The sequence below is a fragment of the Beta vulgaris genome, chromosome 8, assembly GCF_026745355.1.
Source record: "Beta vulgaris subsp. vulgaris cultivar EL10 chromosome 8, EL10.2, whole genome shotgun sequence".
Taxonomy (NCBI): Eukaryota; Viridiplantae; Streptophyta; class Magnoliopsida; order Caryophyllales; family Amaranthaceae; genus Beta; species Beta vulgaris.
In genome coordinates this window covers 11,242,031-11,265,616 of record NC_079209.1, presented here as the reverse complement: position 1 = coordinate 11,265,616, position 23,586 = coordinate 11,242,031, and the positions used below count along the sequence as shown (strand labels likewise).

Here is a 23,586-nt window from a genome sequence, read left to right as displayed (position 1 = left end):
GAAAAAGACTGTTTTTTTTTATATTGATAACAAGATTTGGGATGATGATGAGAAATACAAGAAAATGATAGAGACCTCAGTTCAATAATTGCTGATGGAGTTTCAAGTTTTTTTCAAAACATTATAAAATTCCACAATTCGAAGGTGATGATATGGGTCTATGGCTAGACCTGTTCAATGGGCCGGGTGCCCGTTGGCAGCCCGAGCCTGACCCATCTTTAAAAGGGCTAGGCCTATCTCTTATAGAATCTGGACGGGCTTTAAGAGGGTTTTTAAATAAATTGGCTGGGTATGGGTTTTAAAGGGTTCATAATGGGTTGGGCATGGGTTTTAAAGGGTTCATAACGGGTATGTATTTATGTACATACATCAGTACATGTTACCTCATTTTAATTTCTCTTTCATTTTCTCTATCCTATGTAAACCCTAAATTTTTAATAAAAAAACCCAATTTCTCTCTCCTCTACCAACCCTAAACTCACAGCTTCACGAGTGATGAGACAGACGACGATGTGGTGGTGCGCGGTACAACAGTGCGGCGGCGCGGCGAAGTCACTCGACCATTTAAATTGCACGATTTGTATGTTTCTCTTTTAAAAACATTTACAACACTAATGTCGCAAATTAGCAACGTTTTTTTGGTTCTCTTTTCAATTTTCAAAAACTATTTAAATTTCTGCTAAGATTTTCAAAACTGTATGAAACTTTAAAATCCTAATTTCTACAGTCTGAGGGAATCAATGTCCTTCAATTGTTGCTCTTATCTCTTCTGAAATTTCCTGCTTAAAGAGTAAAGACAATGACAACTATATTCTCTGATTTTTGTTTCAATTTTTTTTATTTAATTTAAAGAGAGAAATTTGAAAAAAAAGGGAAGAAAATTTGTGGGACAAAATGATGGAAGAAATAGATCGTGGAAACTTTGTACTTACATTGAATTTTTTAAAGGGAGAAATATGCTAATGGGCTGGGCCTCACGGGTTTGGCCGGGCTCGGCCCAAGAAGCAAATTTGCTAAGCCCAGCCCAACCGACCCTTTATATTTAAGCCCGGCTCAGTCCGAACCCGGCCCATTGAACAGGTCTATCTATGGCCAATGACAGAAGTGAAGGGAAGGTGGAAAAAAGGTGCATATGATTTGGATTGTGGTGTTGTGTATACTTGTCCGTATGCTACTTTTAAACAGCTCAAAAGAGTTTGAATGCCCAAATCTGAATGAAGTAAGTTTAATATAATTATTTCTAACTCAGTTATGTATTTAATTTTTTTAAGAGTTTCTTACTAATTTAATTTATTTTCAGGAGAAGATTAGGAAAGCAACAATAGTCACCTTGTGTGGTTGCATGATTTTATCTGATCTGAATAAGAATAGAAGTGTGCTTGTGGATAGATAATGTGATAAATTTCAGATCAAAGAGATCAGAGGCTGTTGCTTTTACTGTAGAAAATGAAAGGAAGAATGCAGAAGAGAGCAAGAGGATTGTAGTGGAGCTCAGAAAGAAAACGGAGCAAGAAAAACAGCACAAAGAACAACAGGGAGAAGTTGGACGTGAAGAAGAAGATAACAAAGAAGAAGTTAACAATCAAATATGGAAAGTAGAACTAGTTGATGTAGTTGATCTTAAAAACAATCTTACTAATCTAACTTCAATAATACTATGATATATGTAGGTTATTGCTGGGTTAAAACAATAGGTTTGGTCTGACAGCAGGTTTGAGTTTATATAGTAGGTTTTGTTGGTACATTAGGTTTTTGTTGATACAATAGTTTATATGATATAGTTTGTTTTTAATTGATGTAGTGTGGTTTATGTTGGTATAGTATGCTTTATGTTGAAGTCATATTTTGATGTAATTGATTTTGTTTTGATTTAGTTGCTTTGCTCATGATATAGTGTGGTTTTGTGATGGTGTGATAGTGTGTTGGAATTTGATATAGTTGGGTTGTATGTGATATAGTGTGTAGTATAGTATTTGTGCCTTGTAGTGCCTTATTAAAATTTAGAATAATGTTCCCTTTTGATCTAGCGTAGTTTTGACTGATATAATGTTGTTCTATATGATATAGTGTATTTTTTCATTAGAAATGTTTATATAATGTAGCCAAAATTGTCAACAACTACCTAATATATATCACTTTTCATAAACAACTACCTAATATAAACTTTTTCTCATACAACTACCTAAGTTAACAATTCCGTCAACATGACACTACCAAAGACGTTGATTTTTGAAGTTTCTGTCACATGGGGCCCACCTTTTCTAATTTCCCACTAATTTTACTGCATTTCTACTTTCCTTACATGGGGCCCATTAAACTTAGCCTTGCTTACCTTTGTTTGGCTTTTCACATTTATCCTCTAACTGTAATTCTTCCATTTCTCACTCATCATCTTCAATTCTCACCCACCTTACTGTAATTCTTTCATCATCAATCACCATCTTCCTGAAAAAGGCTTCCCATTGTCGTTTATGCTTCTGTCAGAATCTTTCTTTTTTAGAAGCACCTTTGTGGTCCAAAGAGCAAAATAAATGGGAAGAAAGAAGGGGCAAATTGCAAATAAAACATCAACTGGAGGTGTAGAAAGGTATCTCACTGTTTTATCACTCTTACTATATATGTAAAAACTTGTGGTAATTGTTAATTTGCATTGAAATTTGAGAAACCCTAGTTGAATGATTAACCCATAAATATATTGAATTAGTTCAGTTTTTGGTTGCTAATGCGATGTTTAATGGGCCCTGTTTATATTAAAATAATTCTAGGGTTTAATTGCAATGTTAACTGTGTAAATGTGTTTTTTAAATTTTTATCTTTTACTGAATTTGGGGATGCTGAAATTTAGTGAATCTTTTAATTTTCAGGGTACCACCACTGTATGTTGATATGAATATCTGGTTTGGGGGCAAATTTGTAGAAATTAATGGGGAAACTTAGTATGCGGCTGTGGAAATTAATGGGGTTAAGAGGATTCCTATTCAGGGAATGAAACTTCAATATTGGACTTCAACCATAACCATTGACAGTTTAAGAGAAGTTGTAGTGAAGCAAATGCACTATGGAGGGTAACATTTGGCCAATTTCAGTGTATGGTTTATGCTGAAGGGAAAGACATTGAGTGATGGGAGAGTGAAGATTGAAGGGGAGAGGGAAATTAATTTGCTGGTTAATAATGCAGATAGATGGAATAGGGTTACTGTTTGGGTTTTGGAGGAGCCCATTATGTTAACAAAGCCAAAAACAAGGAGCAAATATGTGAGTTGGGCTCCAACTAGAAGGCAGGTTCAAGTACCAGGCTTAGTACCTCCAACACATAGCCTAATCATACCAACCAATCAACCAAAAACACCCATCCAAGTCTCATATTCAGCCAAAACAAAGTTGAAGGAGCCAAAGACTGAGGTAGTTTTAAGCCCTATAAGAAGATCAACTAGGCTTAAATCAAGTAGCCCTACTAAAAGTGATGAGGGGGCTTCGGATATAACCAAAGCCCAATTTTATTCTAAGGTCACTAAATCAAAATCACCCCCAAGATTCCCTTCCTCTGTAACTGGTTCTTCTGCCATCATCTCAATATCTTCTCCAAAACCTAAACATTCATCTAATCCCTCATCATCAACTGTTGCCTTAGCATTAACTCCCCCAAAACTTACAGCTTCAAGTTCATTCTGCCCTCTAAAAAGAAGCACACGTAGAGTCAAGACAATTGCAAGTGATAGTGAGTTCTCATATTTAGATGTCCAGTTTGAACCTGAAGAAGAGGATGAGGATGTTGGGGAGGTGTTCACAGCAGCACTAGGTGGTAATATCACTAAGGAAGTTGCAGCAACAGTAGGTGGTGTTAAGACAAGAAGTCAAGCAGGTTTGGAAACAGAAAAGTCCAAGGAGAAGGGTGAGCCTATTGATAGGGGTGTTGTTGGGGGTAAGGTTGTCGAGGAAGAGTGCGATATAGACTTAATTGAGGAGCATGAGTATGATTCTGATGAGCTGAGGACTTTACAAGGGTCTAATGATGAAGTGGATCCATACCCTACATTCAACACAGAAGTTGACTTCAAGAAGAGAATCAACTTGACAAAGGGGCTGAAGTTCAGGGATGTTTATGTACTGAGAAAAGCACTTAGGTTTCATGCTATTGAGAACACTTATGACTGCTATTTGCTTCACAATTATTCTAAGAGACTGATAGCTCATTACAAGTATAAGTGTAGCTGCCCATGGGACAAGCAGCATGGGAAGATTGTGAAGTGTGTGTGATGATGAAGATAAGTGTAAGTTTAAGGTGTATGTAGTGAGTTTGCCAAGAGATATCACAATGCAAATAAAAAGTCTTGACCTTGAGCATATGTGTGGTCATGTTGATGTAAATAGTAAGGTGTCATCTGAGTGGTTAGCAGAGAAGTATATACATTACTTCAGAGATGACTAAGGTGAGAGGCTAAAAAAATTCATACATAAGGTGTTCACTGACACAGGGGTCACATTTGGGTACCATAGAGCTTGGTTTGCAAGGGCTAGGGCTAAACTAAGCATATATGGTGATGCATCTTATCAGTACAAGAGGGTGTATGATTATGCTTGTGCAATCCTAAAATACAACCCTGGATTATCAGCCCTTGTATTAGTGACTGGAGCACTAAATCCTCCTCCAACATTTCTCGTATGTGTGCATAGAGGCTTGTAAGCTAGGATTTAAAGAGGGTTGCAGACCTCTTATTGGTATTGATGGATGTCATCTCAAGGGAGCATACCATGGCATGATATTGGCAGCAGTGGCTAAGGATGGTAACAACAACATATTTCCAGTGGCATGGGCTGTTGTTGAGGTTGAAGATAAGCAAAGTTGGAGATGGTTCTTGGAGCTTTTGATCAATGATATAGGATTCCACAATGGAGAGGGCTTGACTGTTATGTCTGACAGACAAAAGGTAGCAATTAAACTTCCTTTTTTTAGCTTACTTTATATATGTTGCTGAACTATTTCTAACTTATTGTTGTAAGGGATTAATTGATGTTGTTGATATAAAACCTATGCCTGGAATGAATCAATGGGAAGCCACTAAATTCCCTCATCCATTACCTCCACCAATCAGGAAGATGCCAGTCAGACCTTCTCTTAAGAAAATAAAAAAAGAAGCAGATGAAAAACAAGACAAGCAAATCACTTATGTTAAGAGGCCTAAGAGAGACAGAACCAATGTTGTAATTGTGGTAAGTTGGGCCACTATAGGACCAAGTTTAACAACCCTCCAGCTCCTCCAAAGGAAAAAAATCTAAGGGAGGTATACCATTTAACATGGATGACAGTTGCCCAAAGGGGTAGAAAGGAGGCCAGAGTAACAAGGAAGGTAATGTACTCACCATAGATTTTGTTTATATAGACACTTTATCTGAACATGAATGTGTTTGATATGTTTATGTATTGTGTTAGGTTTATGAAGCTGAATGCATTAGTAACCCCATGGGAATGGAACATCAAGGTGACCCAAGTAGCCCAGTTCAACCAAACACCAACTCCATCCCACCTTGGACACAAAGCAGCTAAGGATCAAATCAATTACAAGCTGGACAGCAGAGGTGGAATAAGCAGCCAAGTAAAGAAAAGCAACAAGAGGAAAAATGCTCACAAGTTGCTGCCAAAAAGGGCCTGTCAAGAAGCCTAAACTTGAAAAAATTGTAAAGGGCCTGCTAAAAAGCCTGCTTGGCAAGTATATTTGATTTTTGTAAAAGAAGGTTAAGTAGTTCCTAATGTTTTGGCAAAGATTACTGAAACAGTTAGTAGGTACACCATTTTGTTGCCAAATATGTTTTGGCTACTGTTGATTAAGAACATAACTTAATGTAATGTATGTTAGCCTCTACAGTTAGAGCAATTTTTAGCATTAACAGGCTCATGATCCTATTGTGTTGTTGGTTTTCTTTGAGAGTAATGTACACAAAAATGCAAATTCAAAATTATAGCTTTTCACATCAACTACTTAGTACTTTTCAGTGAAGACATAGAAACCATTACATGCTTACAACAACAACAACAAAATAACCATTCTAGGTTCACAACAATTGATGAAATGCCTAGTACTTGATTAATCCTACCTAATTTGCTACATCTTATGCATCAAACTTTTGCATCATAATACATACCAAATTACAGAAAACAAAACAAACAAATCCATAGAAACTGTAAATCCTTCCACCCTCACTTCCTCTCTTCTCCCTACCTGCCTTCAATTTCTTCACCAATCTCTTATTCTTCTTAGCAAGCTTCGTCCTTTGTTATTCCAGTTTATGAACCTCAGCTTCCAGTACTTTAACATCACTACCTAGTAGCTTCTTCTCCAACAACAGTTGATTAATCAACACCCTTTGCCATTCCTCTTGATGTTCATCAACCCACTCCCACACATCACAGCCATGCCTGATCTTTCTAATGCGATCATAAAACTTGCATGTTATAATTTCCTCCCAAGATTATCACTGGTCCATGATGTCAGAGTTGCCACACCAATCTTACATTTGCAAATTTTGGGAAGAACTCGATCGGACAGACCTGTTGATGTGCTACCCATTCTTTGAATCCAACAAATTCAAAAATAATTAGCCAAAAAACATAAATTTATCATAATTAACAAATTCCCCAATTTATAGAAAACCCTAATTTCAAATAAAATCAGTAGAATTCCCCCAATTATATCACAAATGACATTAAATTTTTACCAAAAACACTATTCTTTAAACCCTAATATCAAAAGGTGAAGGAAGGAGAACTTACCTGAAGAATTAAAAAACTTGAGTGAATATTTTCGCCTAAGTATGGACAGTGTAAGATTTTCGAGGGTTTTATAATGCCTTAGATAGTTTTTAGGAGGGAAATGCAGTAAAATTGGTGGGAAATTAGAAAAGGTGGGCCCCATGTGACGGAAACTTCAAAAATTAACGTCTTTGGTAGTGTCATGTTGACGGTATTGTTAACTTAGGTAGTTGTATAAGAAAAAGTTTATATTAGGTAGTTTTTTATGAAAAGTGATATATATTAGGTAGTTGTTGACAATTTTGGCTATAATATACTTCATAACCATATAGTGCACTATGTTTGCATATAGGGTACAAGTCTTATTAGAAACTCAAATCATTAAAAACATTGCATAGTTCTCTTCGTAAACAATTTTAGAAAAAATGTTCTTTTGCCGTTATGCTTCCAAACTCCCTGTGTCTCTTTTTTCCTTTTTTTGACGCCCTCTTGTATGAATCATAGGGTCCTTTTATTCACTTATTGTCTTTTCCTGTTGTGACTACTCTATCTGGATCCAAAACTGTTGGTCTTTGTGCTGATCCTTGTGCATTGTTTTCTTGACTTTCATTAGCTTGCAATGCTGCAGTTGCTTCTTGCAATCCTGCAGCTGCTTCTTGCAATGCTTTTTAATGAGCTTTAGCTTTTTGTGCTGCTGCTTTTGCTGCTTCTTCTTTTTTTACTCAGTAAGAAAAAGATATATTAATCTAAGACACTCAAAATTACAACCTAAAACAATAAGGCATAAAAGCCTACATCACCAAGCAAGCTGCCCACAAACAAACGCACCGCAACAAACACACATCTAATTACATATGCATGTCAATCTATCTCAACCAATTCCTACCCTTCCTAGAACACTTATTTGGTAAAATGCTATAACATCTATTACTACATCTTTTTTTTATTCTATTCACAACTATATCCACTATTTCTTTCTTCTTGTTCCATAAAGCCTCATTTCTATTCCTCCAGATTGCATACAAAGCTGTATAGACAACAATAATCTAGATCTGTTTCTTCACTTTGGACACATTTCGATCAACCCACTTTATAATCTCCGATAGATTGTCCCTCACTGTGTACAGATTCAGCCACTGCTTGATCTTCCCCAGAATATTCCTACTCATATAACAGTCAAAGAACATGTGCTCCAATGTTTCATCATACTCTCCGCAGACTAAACAAGTAGGATTAGGCCAAATCCCCACTTTATACATCCAAATTGTGGTTTGAAGTCTCTTACACATCACAAGCTAAGCAATAAGTCTATGTTTTGGAATGTTAAATCTATTCCAAACTCATTTATCCCACTGCACCTTTGAACTATCCCGTATCAGGCTTCTATACATAGTCTTCACAGAATACACAAGAATGCTGGAGAGGGAAGCTTCATCATGCACACCCTTGCCTACAGAAGTGGGTCTTAGTGTGCGAGTTCCGAGCTGGAACTCGATGTGTGCGGTTTGCGGAGATGTGGAGGAAACGATTGTTAATGCTTAAAAGAATGCAAGTTGGCTCGAGTTATCTGGCTTGCTAGTAGGATTGAGCGAATGTTGGATAGGAGCTTTACCGTGTTGGGGGAATGGTGGGAATGGGTGAGTGACAAGATTAGATAGGAAAAGTGAGAGCTTTTTATCACAATGATGTGGGCTGTCTGGGGAACCCGTAATAAGTGGGTAATGGTGGGGGAGTTTGAGGAGGCGAGTGAAGTGTGAGGGTATGCGAGAAGGGTGTGGGTGAGACTAAGGAGTTGGCTGATATTCCGAGAAAGACTGAGAAGAAAAAAGGAGGTGGTGAGCCGCCAAGGGGCCGGTTGGAAGTTTCTTGAACCAGACTGGATAAAGTTGAATGTGGATGCGGAGGTGAAATGTAACAACCCAAATATCCGAAGCAGGTTTAATTAAAATCTAGTTATTTGTTTTAAATTAATTATGATATTTTAGTATAACTTGATGTAATTTGTTAGACAAATTGAGTTTTTAAAGAGAAAGGATAAAGAAAAAATTTGAAAAAAAAAATGTTGCTCCTTCTGTGGCTTATGTTGGGAATGCCATGTTATTTCTTTGTTGTCAAATCTTCACAATTCCTCATTAAAGATAGAAGGAACTTATACCAATTTCCTCCTTTTCCATTCACGGTGATATCTCTCAATCCTCTGTTCTGTCCGTCACATTCAAGCAGCATACTCTCATTTTTTAGTCTTTGTTCCTTCATCAAAGTTGTAGATCTCTTCGAGTTATTGAATTTAGGCTCAAATTTTTTTTCAATCGGAGATCAGAGCAAGGAGTTATGATCTCTGGAAGTTGTAGTTGTTGCTGCCACTGTTACAACGTTTTTCTCTCTCCTCAGGTCTGTTGTGTGTGCTGCAACCTTGCTGCCATTAGTATTGCCTCGTCAACGTTGTTGTTGGCGGCGTCTTGCCGGTGGTCGTCATCGTTGGGCCACAACCGCCCTTCTTCCTAATTGGTTCTGTTTTGCTGCTGCATGCGTTTTCCTATTGATATTAGTGCTGCGTTGGTTTGTTATAACCATTTTGGTGAGTCAACCATTACCCCATCTCTTCTTATTATCAAAACTCAATTCATGTAACTAAGGGTGGAATTGTATTCAAGTTTCAATCTTTGTCTAGTAAGTTTTGTCTCTAGTTTAGCAATTGGATTGGTAAAAGATTTTGGATTATGACTTAGAACACTAACTGATACGTTATAAGAACATTGAAACTAAAAGATGAAAACTTTCCTTTTTTCCTTTAATAAACTGAAATTTGTTTTAAATTCTCTTCTTTATCATAATCTTGAATTATGTCATTTTGCAAATTATTTGTTAAACTATTGTGTGCTTGATTTTAATAACTTTCGTTATAGTTATGAATTAGAAGCTTTACAATACAAGTAGACATTTCTCTCAAACTAGTTTACTAAATCAGATTTATATATGCGTTCTCTATTTTCCAATCGTAAATCATGGAAAGTTAATGAGATTGTTAGTTTCTAATGGAAAGTTGTGAGTTAATTTGGTAAATAAAAAAAAAAGAGATTTTGATTAGCTAAGATGAGTTTCTTATCCCATATTCTGATGATAATATATGTTTGATGAAATTGCTATTGAGGTAAATAATTATGGACGTGAAGCTAGAAGTTGGGGTGATAAATAAAGTGGGTTCATTGGAAGCTATCTCGGTAGATTGGATTAAAAATTTGAATTATGGTTAAGGTAACCTTTATGTTCAGCAAAATGAATTTACATGCCCATGTTATATCGTGTTTTCAATATCATACATTGTTTATAGTCATGGCCATGGTTATAGATGCATATTTATAAGTAAATTGTGAATTGATATTTGATCGTTATGAAAAAATAATACTTTTGTTCTGTTATTGTAATTGTTCAGAATGTTTATATTTACGAAATATGATTTGTAAGAAATATGTAAAAGGGACTTCGAAATTGTTTTAGCTGACTTAGTTTATGAACTGAGATGAATAGTGGGCAATGTACAGGAGGGGGAAAATGATGCGTATATAAGTTAAGACCAGATAAGGTCGAATATTATGTTATAAGCCTGTACTTGCCAGCGATTTGTGTTAAGTATTTGAGCTATGCCAGCGATTTGTGTTAAGTATTTGAGCTATGCCAGCGATATATTTAAAAGATGAATTATTTCCGAACAATTACCAAGTTGTTTCTGATATGAAAATGTTTACGAACCAAAACCGTTTTAACGGGCTGAAGTAAAGTTACTGAGTTTTCCGCTCATTTTAGTTTTGTTTTTTTTTTTTTTTTGTATTTTCTTCTGTAATTTGCAGGTGTATGTCCGGGTTTCAGAATAATTCAAGAGAAAGAGGTTTCAGTTAAGAGATGGAGATTAAATTAGTGATTCGAAGTATATTTTGAATATATAAGTTGTTGAATATCAAGTTCTCATTTGATGAATAAAATATTATATTATTTTGGAATTCGAGTAAAGTATTATAAAATAAGGTATTGGTTTTGAGGATGATATTGTTGTGGGCACATAACCCACAGGTCCAGGATCGCTTCATAGGTTTGTTCCGCTGCAAGATAATGTAAATTTGAGGTTATGAAGTATTAATTGAGTTTTATTAATGTTAAATATGATTAGCTAGCAGCTCGGAAGTGCGGGGTGTTATATGAAAGGAGTATGGGGTACAGGGTTGGGGATGGTGTGCCGAGATGAAAAGGGTGAGGTGTTGGTGTGTGGGTCGAAGAAGATGGAGTTTGAGTTGGATGTTATGTTAGCCGAAGCCTTGGCAATTAGGTGGGGTATGCTAGTGGTGCGTTCTATGGGCTTTTCCAAGCTTGTGGTGTAGAATGACAATGTAAATGTCATCACATCATTGCAAAAGAAAGAGAAGGGAGCGAGCACTTTATTTTTAATTTTGGAGGATATTTTTTCTATTGTTAATTCTTTTGAGTTTGTTGCTTGGTCTTTTGTTAATCGTAGTTACAACAATGTAGCCCATACTTTAGCTCATCCTACCATTACAGAGGAGGAAGAAAGTATTTGAGATAGTGCTTCCCTAGTGATGTAATTGTTGGTGCTCATTCTTATCTAATGAAGTAGGTTCCCTTTTAGTGGGTTCTATTTTTTTTAAAAAAGAGTTAACTTACCATTTCTCATGCTCTTAGCCTTTGTAGTTAAATTTCTAAAATGAAAAATTCTGGTTTAGAGAGCAACTAACGAGTTATTTGATATGACAATTAATTGAATAATTATACTTACTCCCTCTATCCCAATTTATAGTGCCTGTTTCTTATTTGCACGAGAATTAAGAAATTTATCATTTGCTTCAAATATTTATATTGGAAAGATAAGTATTTATATTAAAAAGGTACAGATATTAGATATGGCTACAACTTTTCAAGTAAAATGAGCATAAAACAAGAATAAAAGTTGTTTAATGGGGGGTATTATAGGAATAAAGTACTATTTAAAAATAGAAATATGAGAAATAAGAACGTTTTGAAACACCTAAAATATAATACAAACAATATAAGTTGGTAGGATTGAGTATCATATGTCAATTATCATAGTTTTAAAAATCGACTTGTAAAATCTCATTTAAATTTCAGAATAAAAAGGAAACATACGAGGAATATTATTAGTTTCTAATCAAGTATCATTTGGTTGTAATATGAATACTTATTGCTTTAGAAATTGAACTTCTGTGAAATTTTTTGTGATGCATTGGTCATTGGTTGTATCGTGGATTTACAATAGTGTGACCAACCATTCCTACATTCCTGGATCCACCACTTGTGGGGGTCCACAGTCCATAATCCATATGCAATCACTCGATATTATATATTTCACCTGTAACAAAGGAAAACAAGAGCATTGCCAGAAAACAATTCCATCATTACATAGAAAACAGATCAGACATGGGGAGGAAGCACGTTTTTTTGTTTCTCTCTCTCTCAGCGAACTTTTAAGGGGATTGCCTTAACTGTCGATGACGCCATGGCCAGAGGTCGTGGAGAGAAGAAGAGTGCTCAAAAGGGGAAAGGAAAAGCGACATGACCCTCATCTTCTCTGTTGAGGAAGACCAAGACTGTTGATGAAGTTACTGTTATCTTAGAATTGAAAATCGAATGATGTGGGGGAAATTAATCTGGAGGAACCTTCGATGGGTCTACAACCGGTTACCTTGGAGGATGCGATTTAACACTCGATGGAGAAGGCATTGTTATCAAAGTGGCTGGAAGTTATGCAGAGTGGCTCTAAGGCAGCTGGTGCACCGCAAAGAATGTCATGGGCAGCAGCGGTGGAGGACGAACTCACTGTAATTGGTAATTTGACAAACCCTAAAACTCCTATTATGACTATTGAATCAGATGATATTCAGGCTGAATTCGAATATTGGTCTTCTACATTAGTATGTTTTGTATTGGGGGTGAATCCACCACTCTCTGTAATGGAAGGAAATTTTAAACATATATGGGGGAAGTTGGGTATTGATAAGGTGGCCTTGATTAGGAAAAGGACTTTCATTGTGAGATTTGTTTCATATGAATCATGCTTGAAGGTTAAGGAGGAGGGATTCCATTTTTTTGATCAAAAGCCTTTCATCACTAAATTATGGGATCCTGACATGGTGTTTGATATGAATGAATGAAGTACATAGGGTGCCTATTTGGATAAAGCTTACTAATTTACCCTTCAAATATTAGGGGGAGAAGAGCTTGTTCAAGCTTGTTGGGCTAGTAGGTGATGTTGTGCAGATGGACCAAGCTACTAAAAACAAAGAGAAACTTAATTTTGCTAGAGTAATGGTGGAAGTAGGCATAAAACAAAAGCTTCCCAAGGTGATATCATTTTGCAACGAGCATGGTAATATAATGATGTTGAACAAAAGATTAAGTATGAGTGGAGGCCTATCCTATGCTCTAAATGTGCAGGGTATGGGCATGAAGGTGATGATTGTAGGAAAGTTGATGGGAAGATGCAATGGGTTAAGAAGAAGCCTCAGCAAGACAAGGATGGATTCATATTGGTGGGCGCTCAGAAAACTTCAACTGTTGTGGAGGAACCTATTGTTCCAGTCCACAACTCATTCATGGCACTTGAGACTACTGGTGAAATGGTTGAGAGCACTCTTAACAATGAAAAAAAAAATGGTTCATGAGGATGAACCTTTTTTTTTTTTTTTGCTTAATCATGAACTGGTAAAGGATTCGTGCATGAATAGAGGCGAACCTATTCGGTTTTCCGAATAGTTCATCTGTTAAAATTCATCACACCATGTTGTATGTGGGTAGAGAAAAAAAAAAGCAAAAAAAACTCAAACAGGCCACACGTCACTAGTTGATTGGAAGAAAGGGTGTTGGAAAGGAAAAAAAATTGAACGCCTGCAGGAAATTCTAACGCGCGTCAGAATTCCTGCAGCCCACTTACCTCACGCCATGTGGCAGGTTCTTATTGTTTTTTTTTTAAATTACAATTTTTATAACGTTAATATTTCAAAAAATCCAATTCGAAAAAAAAATAAAAAAAATATCAAAATTCATATTTTTTTTATTCTCTATAAATAGACACCAATTTTGCTACATTTTTTTTTATTCGTTTTACATTAATTAATACAACTTTATAGAATTATTTAAAGAGAGAGAAAATATGGTGGGATAGGAAAAACGAATGAGAAATAGTGATGAACCATTATTTTTCGATTCATGGTTAAGAGTGAAATTGAAAATGGTTTGTGAGAATGATGTGGAGGAGAGAAAAAAGAGGAGAGAGAAGGATGAACCATTTATTTGGGTTCATTGATAAGAATGCTCTGATGATCTAGAGAAACAGAAGGTTGAGGGTTCTACAAGAGAATCTGATACGGGGGACAGAGCTAGAATGGTTGATGATGGTGGTGTAGAAATCAATGTTGGTATAGCTGGTGCAGATGATGATACGAAGAGAATTGTAGGGCGCGGAGTGGTGCCCCCATCTCCTCATGGATAGGGTGCTAGTATGGAATATCATAGGTATAAACAGTAGGATAAAATAGTCTAAAGTTAGGCAATTTATTGCTAAGCATGATGTCAAACTGTGTTAGCCTCTTGGAAACAAGGGTCAAGGCCCACAAGATTAGTGATTTGTATACTAGTCTCTGCCCTCAGTGGTGCTTCACATATAACCTTAGCTGCCATAGTATGGTAGAATAGTTGTTGGGTGGTGTCTAGCTTCTTTTACAATCAATATTGGTATTATTAATAGCCAATTTATTCACTATTGTGTGAGGCCTGTTAATGGTGATGATTGTCATTATACTTTTGTGTATGGGTTCAATGACCCTAGTAGTAGGATGTAGAGATGGCAATATCCAGTGGATCACCCGACCATCCGCTCCACCCGGTTTATTAAATGGGTGAAAAATCCGGTTTAAACGGATGATAGCCGGGTGACGGATAATCGGGTGATGGATGCGGGTCGGTTTCGGGTGATATTTTTTCATCCATCACCCGACCCATCATCCGTTTACCACCCGATCCGTCACCCGTTTAAAGTAAAAAATATATAATTTTTTTAATTTTTGGCTTTTTCATTTTTAGAGCTTTATTAATCTATAGCCCAAAAGTTACAAGATGATAATATAAGTATATAAATGTTAATAATGTGGATTAGGGTTAGTTTGGAGACGATTTTACATAGTAAGTAGAATTATATAAATGGATTAGTGATTCTTGTTAGTAATTTTTCTTTCTTCTCCGAAAACTATTTGATTTCACCCGTTTATCACTAGATCCATCCGTTTAACCCGGTTACAAATGGATGGATGGATTCGGGTGGAGATGGATGCGGGTGATGGATGGATCGGGTGGAGTGGGTGGATGCGGGTGATGGATGCAGGTGACGCTCCACCCGCCCTGAACCCGATCCATTTACATCTCTAGTAGGATGGAGTTATGGAATGGGCTGAAAATGATTAGCAGGGAAGATATACTTGGGTAATCATGGGTGACGTTAATGCATTGAGTAGCATTGAGGATAGGATGGGTGTTGTGGTAAGACAAGCCGAGATTAATTTAATGTTAGAGTGCTTCATCCTCACTTGATACTTCACTTGGACAAATAAGCAACCGATGGTGAACAAATGGTGTTTTCTCGGATTGATAGAGTGGTTGCAAACTCAGTTTGGATTGATAAGCATCATATGGGTGAGGTGGCATTCTTCCATGAAGGAAATTTTGATCATACACCAATGATTTTAAGTGCTTACCCAAAAGTGAGCCAAAAGAAACCTTTCAGGTTTCATAATATGTGGTGCAATCACTTTGAACTTTTGGATACTGTTAGACAAGCTTGGCACATTGAGATCAATGGTTGTGCTATGTATAAAGTCCATATGAAGATGAAAAATGTGAAGGAGGCTCTGAGACTATTAAATAAGAATGTGTTTCGTGATGTGGAGGCAGTTGTGATTAAGGCTCAGGATGAGCTTAATTAGGCACAAGATGCTATGCATAGTAATCCTGGTGATGTTGACACAATTACAAGGGAGAGTGAGGCTTTGGAGAATAAGAACTCTCTTTTGCACCAGAAAGCTAAGCTTTCTTGGTTAAAGGAGGGGGATGAGAATTCCAAGATATTTTATCAAGCCATTAGAGCTAAAAAGTATAAAAACAAAATTCACTCTATTCACACTTCCTCAGGTGAATGGGTGAATGACAGAGAGAGAGTTGATAGGGCGTTCCTTGAGTACTATCAACAGTTATTCTCTCACAAGGAACAAAAGCAACCTGTTTTGAGCACCTTGGTCAATAAGGGTAAAAAGATTACAAAAGCACATAAGATGATTCTCAACACTGAGTTTACTAAGGAGGATGTGAGGAGAACTATTTTTAGTATTCCGGATGAAAAAGCTCCTAGAGCAGATGGTTTCAATAGTAAGTTTTTTAAACATTGCTGGGAGATAGTAGGAGATGATATTGATGAAGCTAGTCTGGATTTCTTCAAGTCATGTAAACTCTTAAAAGTCATGAATGCGACCACTTGACTTTAGTGCCCAAGATTAGTTGCCCTAGTGATGTGGCTGACTTTAGGCCTATAGCATGTTGTACAATTTTGTATAAGTGTATTACAAAAATTTTGAGTGAGAAGCTAAACAAGATTCTCTCTGACTTAATTTCTCCTAGCGAAGGGGATTTTATGGCAGGTAGAAGTATTTTGAATAACATTCTGATTTGTCAGGACCTAATGAATATGTATAGAAGAAAAACACTAGAGCTTATTGCTTGATGAAGCTTGATCTTAGTGAAGCTTATGACACTATAAATTGGTATTTTATCCAATAGATGCTTGAGGGGGTTGTTTTCCTGCCTCCTTTATTGATCAGATTATGACTTGTGTGAAGACTTTTAGGTTTTCCATCATGATCAATGGTTCTCCTGTAGGGTTTTTTTGGGTCCCACAGAGGGCTAAGGCAAGGAGACCCCATGTCCCCTCTTCTTTTTGCTCTGGGAATTAATGAATTATCTTGACAGAGTTCTATCTTTTGTTAGGGAGCTTGAGGGGTTCAAATTTCATGCTAGATGCAAAGAAATGAAATTGGTCCACCTTTGTTTTACTGATGATCTATTGCTTTTCTACAATGGTAACTTCAGATCCATCTATACCCTTCTCTAGGGTTTTCAAATATTTTCTAATGCTAGTGGCTTTGAGGTTAACAAAAGTAAGTCTGAGGTGTATTATGCTGGCATTAAACTTGAAGAGATCAATAAAGTGACTAATGTGAGTGGATTTTCCACTAGAGATATGCCTTTGAGGTACCTATGTGTTTACTTATAAACTAAAGCCTAGGGACTGCCAGGCTCTCATTAACAAGAATGACTAGTAAAATCAGGACTTGGAGTTCTCGAAATTAGTCCTTTGAAGCTAGGGCTCAGTAGGTAAATAGTGTACTCATGAGTGTGCATGTGTATTGGGGGCAGGTTTTATCTTCCCTAAGAATGCTTTGGAACAAGTCAATTCAATATGTAGGTGCTTCTTATGGACTGGCACCCAACAATGACACCAGGCCTGACTCAGCGTTGTGGGCTAGTGTATGTAGAGACAAGAAGTTTGGTGGTTAAGGGTTTAGAGAGATTGGTAATTGGAACCTAGCTACTATTTGCAAGATTGCTTGGAGTGTTGCTCAGGATATAGAAAATTTGTGGGTAAAGTGGGTGAATATTGTGTACATAAGGGGTGCTACTTGGAGTAAATACAATGCTCCAAATGTAGGGAGTTGGGCAAGGAAGATCATATGTAAAGCATAAATGATGTGAATGTGAGACTGTAGAGTTCTCAATGGTTGTATGACCAGAAGTTCAACATTAAAGGTTTATACAAGAAGATATGTGATGATGGGGTACAAGTTTAGTGGTGCAGGATGATTTGGAACAGATATGCTATACCTAATCACAGGTTGATTATGTGGTTGGTGGTCTAGAACCGTTTGAAGACTAAGAAGAGGTTGTTTCAACTTGGTATTATTAACAACAGATAGTTGTTGTATCTACCAACTGGGAACGGAGGACCAACATCACCTTTTCTTTGAATGTCAGTTTAGTGCCAGGTGTATACACAAAGTGATGTTGTGGCTGGTGGTGCAGTACACTGGAGGTAATCTAGCCCAGTTAAGTAGAAGACCGATGAACAGACACACAAGTAACAGATTTTAGAAGAAAGTGTGTATAGCTGCGCTTCTGGCTACTGTTTATAATATATGGAAAAACAAAAACTTAGCATCATGGGAGAACACTGTAAATACCATAGACTATACTGTTAGCTAGAGACATAAGGTTTAAAGTTAAATATAGAATTCTACAAATCTTTAGTAGTAAGGTGAAGGAGAATGATTGAGGATGGTTAGAGAATTTGTAAGTGTTGGGGTAAGCTATATGCTTACTTAAGTGTAGTGGTGTTTTTTTGGTATCTATATAACTCTTCCTTACCAGAAAAAAAAAAAACAGATTAGACCATCTAATTTTTTTTTTGGACATCGAGAAAACGTACAATAAATAAGATAAGAAAGTAATTAACAAGAAAGCAATTAAAGGCGGAGTAACGGTAGTTGCCCCTGTCTGGCACGAGTAGCTAGAGAATGAGCCAGTTGAACCTGTGAACGGGCGACCTTTGTAATTCGACACCATTCAAATTGCTGGCCGATCGAGCGAATATCACAGAGCGTCCAAGTGATCGAAATGGGATATGTCAGCGGTTTAAGTAAGCTGCGGACGATAATCTCGAAATCTGTATGCACTGATATTTTTTGATAACCTTGCCCTTGTGCCCAAAACAAGGCCTGAAGACAGGCCTTAGCTTCAGTGAGGAGAGTAGAGTCTGCGTGAATACAAGTGCCTTCCCCTACCTGAGTGTGCAGTGATTGCTTACATTGTCAGCCACCCAAGCAATACCTACCAAGGATGACGTAGAAACCCGGGACCCATCAACCTGAATGTGTAGTTACGGAACCCCGCAAAAAGAAGAGCCGAAATGTGCCATAAGAAATCCTGGTGGGCCAAGCCCTTCTTCTATAATGTGATGAGAAAGCATGGGCCTGGCAAGGAAGGTGACATGTTGCTGCATGACTTGTTGTGTAAGGGAGTTTAGGATGTCACCATCAGGCCTGACGTTGTTGAAAACCAAATTATTTAGACACTGCCAAATCGTCCACAGTGTGGCTACAAAAACAGGAAGACGGTCCCCAGAATAGCCATCCATGCGATAAAGATATAAAATCCATGCAATAAGCCAGTCTCTGAAGGATACGTAAATGACTGAGTTGGAAATAATACCCAACTGACTGGTCCTCCAGGCTGTAATAGCTAGGGGGCACATCCTGAATAGATGTTGGCAGGTCTCAGGTTCCAGCGCACAACAAGGGCAATCAGTCGAGACGGACCTTCCCCGAGCTGAAAGATTAGCAACTGTTACTAAACTGTTGTGCCAAAGTTTCCATAGAAAAATCTTCCACTTAGGCATGATGCGCAGACCCCATAAAATGCGAAAAAATTTCGAATTCAGAGGGGGTGTCATGCTACAGATTTCAGTTTGTCGAGATGGTAAATAGTACCCAGATTTAGTTGTATAGTTGCCCGAAGCTGTGAGAGGCCAATACGGGAGGTCAGACTAAGCCCCCAGGCTTGGCAATTCTAACCCTCGAATAGCACAAGTCGTCTCTGGATTGAAAAGACAATGAAGTCGGGAAATATTCCACCCTTGCTGATGCGGTAAGATGAGGGACCCAACAGTTACAGTAGCCGCAGTACGTAGTGTAATCTGATCGCGGTATATCGGTTTTTGGCCATTAACCCATCTATTATGACCCGCCCGTAGAGTTGAGTTCAGCCCAATTTTCCAAGCATAATTATCAAGAAGGATCTTTTCAACTTGGCTTAAACCCCGCGCTCCCCAAGAGCTCTGGCCTTTTAAAGGATGTAACGTAGAAAAAGGCGAATGAGTATGTAGCGGAGTGGATGTGAAGACCTGGCTGATGAGTAGTTTCGAATTCCGATGAATACGCCAGACTTTTTTTTATCAATAAGGCACGGTTATGAACCATCACACTACGGAGTCCGAGTCCCCCAGCACCTTTGGGCATAGTCAAAATGTCCATCCGTCGCCATGCAATTCCCGTACCTGAAGGTTTAGTCCAGAAAAATCTAGCAACCATGGCATCCACCTTGTTAGCAATGGTTGTAGGAAGCAAAAACACAGAGAGTATGTGAGCAATTGAAGCAATGAGAACGGAGTTGATACGGATCAGCTTGCCAGCTTGGGATATGGGGGAGTGACTCCATGCGATAATACGTTGTGAGATTTTATCCAATAAATATGTGAAATGCTGAGTCTTTTTCCCCTGAATGTCCACTGGTGTGCCGAGATATGTGCCCATAGAACTTTTAGCCTCCAACTTGAGAATGCTTTTATACTCATTAAGTAGACCGTGAGGAATATTAGGGCTAAAATTTAATGTAGGACTTGGTTAGACTTAGCATTTGACCCGAGACCATGCAGAAACGTTCCAGAAGTCTTGAAACTTTCGTACAGGAAGTAGCAGAAGCCTTGAAGAAAAGAACAACATCATCAGCAAAAAAAAAGATGGGATATAGGAGGTGCATACCTGTGTGCTTTAATCCCGTCAAAGTGCCGAATATCCGTAGCCAGTGTTAGCATACGAGACAAGATATCCATACAGAACAAAAACAAATACTGGGAAATGGGGTCCCCCTGCCGTAGACCGCATTGGGGAGTGAAAGCCTCCGAAACCTGTCCATTTACCAGAATCCGATATGTGACAGTAGAGATACATTGATGAATCAACCGTATCCAATGTTCAGGTGACCCATACGCTAGGAGAACGTATAAGAGAAACACCCAGTTAACACGATCATAGGCCTTATTAATGTCAAGTTTGAGGGCAGCAAGATGAACATTGCCGCGCCGGTGTTTATTGATAACGTGAGTGAGCTCATGACTAATCGAAATGTTGTCATGCATATGGCGTCCCGGAATAAAGGCACTTTGATATTCACTGATCAGGTCCTGTAGCAGTGGTCGCAACCGGTTTACTAAACATTTTGACGCACATATGTAAATTGTATTGCATAAGCTAATCGGCCGAAATTGCGTAACCTCTTCAGGATTAGGACCTTTAGGTAATAAGACAATAAGCGATTGGTTCCATTCCCGCAGAATGAATCCCGTGGTAAGAAAGCGACTAACTGCCTGGAATACATGTACCCCTAGCAGGGTCCCAATGAGTTTTAAGAAATTCCGCCGTAGAACCGTCTAACCCTGGAGACTTGGCATTCCCATTCCCAAACATTGCATCATGAACTTATGACTCTAAAAAAGGAAGAAGGAGTTGTTCTTGCTGGATAGCAGATAGATGTGGAAGATTTAGTTCCCGAAGCAATAACCTAATATTTTCCTCATACGCCGGATCAGGATCCGTAGAAGTGGAAGGCGTGTAGGCAGTTTTGAAGTGGTGTAGGATAGCATCAAAAATAGCATGAACGTCGTCTCTCCATTCACCCTCCGCAGTTTTGAGGAGATAAATGTATGCAGCACGTTGTTTCTGCTTCATCTTGTTAAAAAAGAACTTGGTACAGAGTTCGCCGTCCTGAATAAACTTATCCTTAGAGCGTTGCGACCAATAAGCATGAGCCAAACTAGCCTTATTCAGTAACTGTTGTCTTTGGCTCATGAAAGCATTTCCTTGCCGAAGATTGTCAATAGGAACGGCAGAAGTGGTTAACTGCTCAAAAATGCCCTTCCAATCAATACCCCAAACTACCTTATGATCCAAACACCAACGTTTAATTTCTTGGCGGAATAAGGAAAGATGTTTGGTAAAACAGTACATAGGAGAGCCTGCAATCGGGTTTTGCCAAACAGACGTAATAATACGGGGAATGTCGGAATGTGTGAGGCACCAATTTTCGAACTGGTAGGGCCGCCGCCGAGGAGTATGTGGCGGTTCTGTCTGGTAAAAAAATTGCTGAATGATCAGAATGTAGGATCGGAAAGTGTTTGACGTAGCTAAGTGGATATTTGTCCAACCATGCTGGTGACGCATATGTACGATCAAGACGCTCGAGAATCAAGTCTGATCCTTCTCGATTGTTTGTCCAAGTAAACCGAGGCCCCACAAAAGGAATATCTTGTAATTCTAAATCATGTTTCCAATTAGTAAAGTCCTCCCATCCCCTAATAGTAACATCACCACCTAATTTGTCCTCGTAATGATCTAATTGGTTGATAACACCAATGATTAGGAAATCTGGATAAGGAGATAGTAAGTGGAAAAGGTGAGCCCACAGCGTTGGGCGTAGTTGGTGACTCGGTTCCCCATACAAGAACAAAACGTACCATATCATTCCATTATTACCGGATATTTTACAAAAAACATAGTTACACATGGAACTAAGTACAGTCACATCATAAGGAGCCTAACAAAAAACAACCACTCCTCCACTAGCACCTACTGCGTCAATGCCTACCACACTACGTGGTCTAGTACTACGAAGCAAACCCTTTACATGATGAACTGTAGATTTCGTTTCCTGCAAGAACAAAAACATTGGACGCACTGTAGATGTTAACCATAGTATATACGGAATTATCGGAGCATCCCTGGAATTCAAACCCCGACAATTGAGCGATAGGATATTCGTGGATGAGGTGGTGACTGGTCTGGGTCAGTCACTACCCTAGGAGACTCATCTGACACTTTCACCATCAACGAAAAACGTAGATCCATTTTATCAGCTTCAGTGTGATGTTGGTTGGAAGCTTCAACATTACCTTTAATGCGCTTGAAAATCCATTTCCCCGTTGGAAGTGGTGGCGAAATTACTGCGCTTCGCTTCTTGGAGACTTGTGAAGTAATTTCTTCTCCAAGTTCAACCCCCATTGAGCGTGCCATGGACACATCAGTCAATGCCTTAGTCCGAAACCGAGTTGGTGCAAGTGGAGAAGCAAGATTAAAGCCACCTTTAGTTTCCCACTGTTCAAGCCGTTGTCGTTTGCTACTTTTGCTTGCTGAACTAGAGTCCCCTACCACTTCATCAACCCCATCAATGGAGTAACTGCGAATATGGCGTTTCCGGCCACATAGCTCACCTGCCTGGCCGAACGAACGCGGTGGCCGAAGATTAAGCCATGTACTTGGCCCAGGTTCATGTGGTTCCGGTGGAGGATTCCAAGTCCACCCTTGTGCTACCAAAGCCTCAAGAGTCCCATGAGCATGTAGAGCACTCCGAGTGACAATAGGGCTATGAATAATAGGCTCAGGGCCTCCCCTATCCACATCATCATACTTACTCGCATCTGGACTAGGCGCCTCCATACCAAATGCTGCTCGAAAGGTTCTTGGTGGTCTTGTGGTAATGCCCAAGTGACGAAAAAGAGGACGTGGGCCCTAAGAGTGGCCTCCTGCCCCTGCGTGAATAATTGGCTGGGACCCACCCGCCACCGATGTAGTGCAGCGTTCCACCCTTGATTGAATTTCAGGACTACAAATCTTCCCACATGTGACATCATCCGCACCAAACCGGCGCCCCGGAGCAGCAACCACTTCTTGTGGATATGTTTCCTTGTTAACACTATCTACTGATCCCCTAGAGTAGGTCATAGGAGGGTTTGTATGAGCATCCGATTAATGGGCTGAAGGGTTGTTTGGTTGCGAAGAAAGGTTAGGTGGTTCAGCCGAAGGTTCATGTAAACCTGGCGAAGCAAAGTTACCTGGTTCCTCATCCGAACTAGAATCTACCATATCACCTCAACGTGCCTTTCA

General features: G+C 38.6%; 1 protein-coding gene across 1 annotated transcript; it reads left to right on the top strand.

Annotated features, from left to right (window-relative positions):
* Window positions 1-15,762: 15,762 nt before the first annotated feature.
* On the top strand, window positions 15,763-16,299 carry LOC104882887 (uncharacterized). Its single transcript, XM_010667302.1, has one exon. It carries the CDS (start codon window positions 15,763-15,765, stop codon window positions 16,297-16,299), a length of 537 nt encoding a protein of 178 aa, XP_010665604.1.
* Window positions 16,300-23,586: the final 7,287 nt, after the last annotated feature.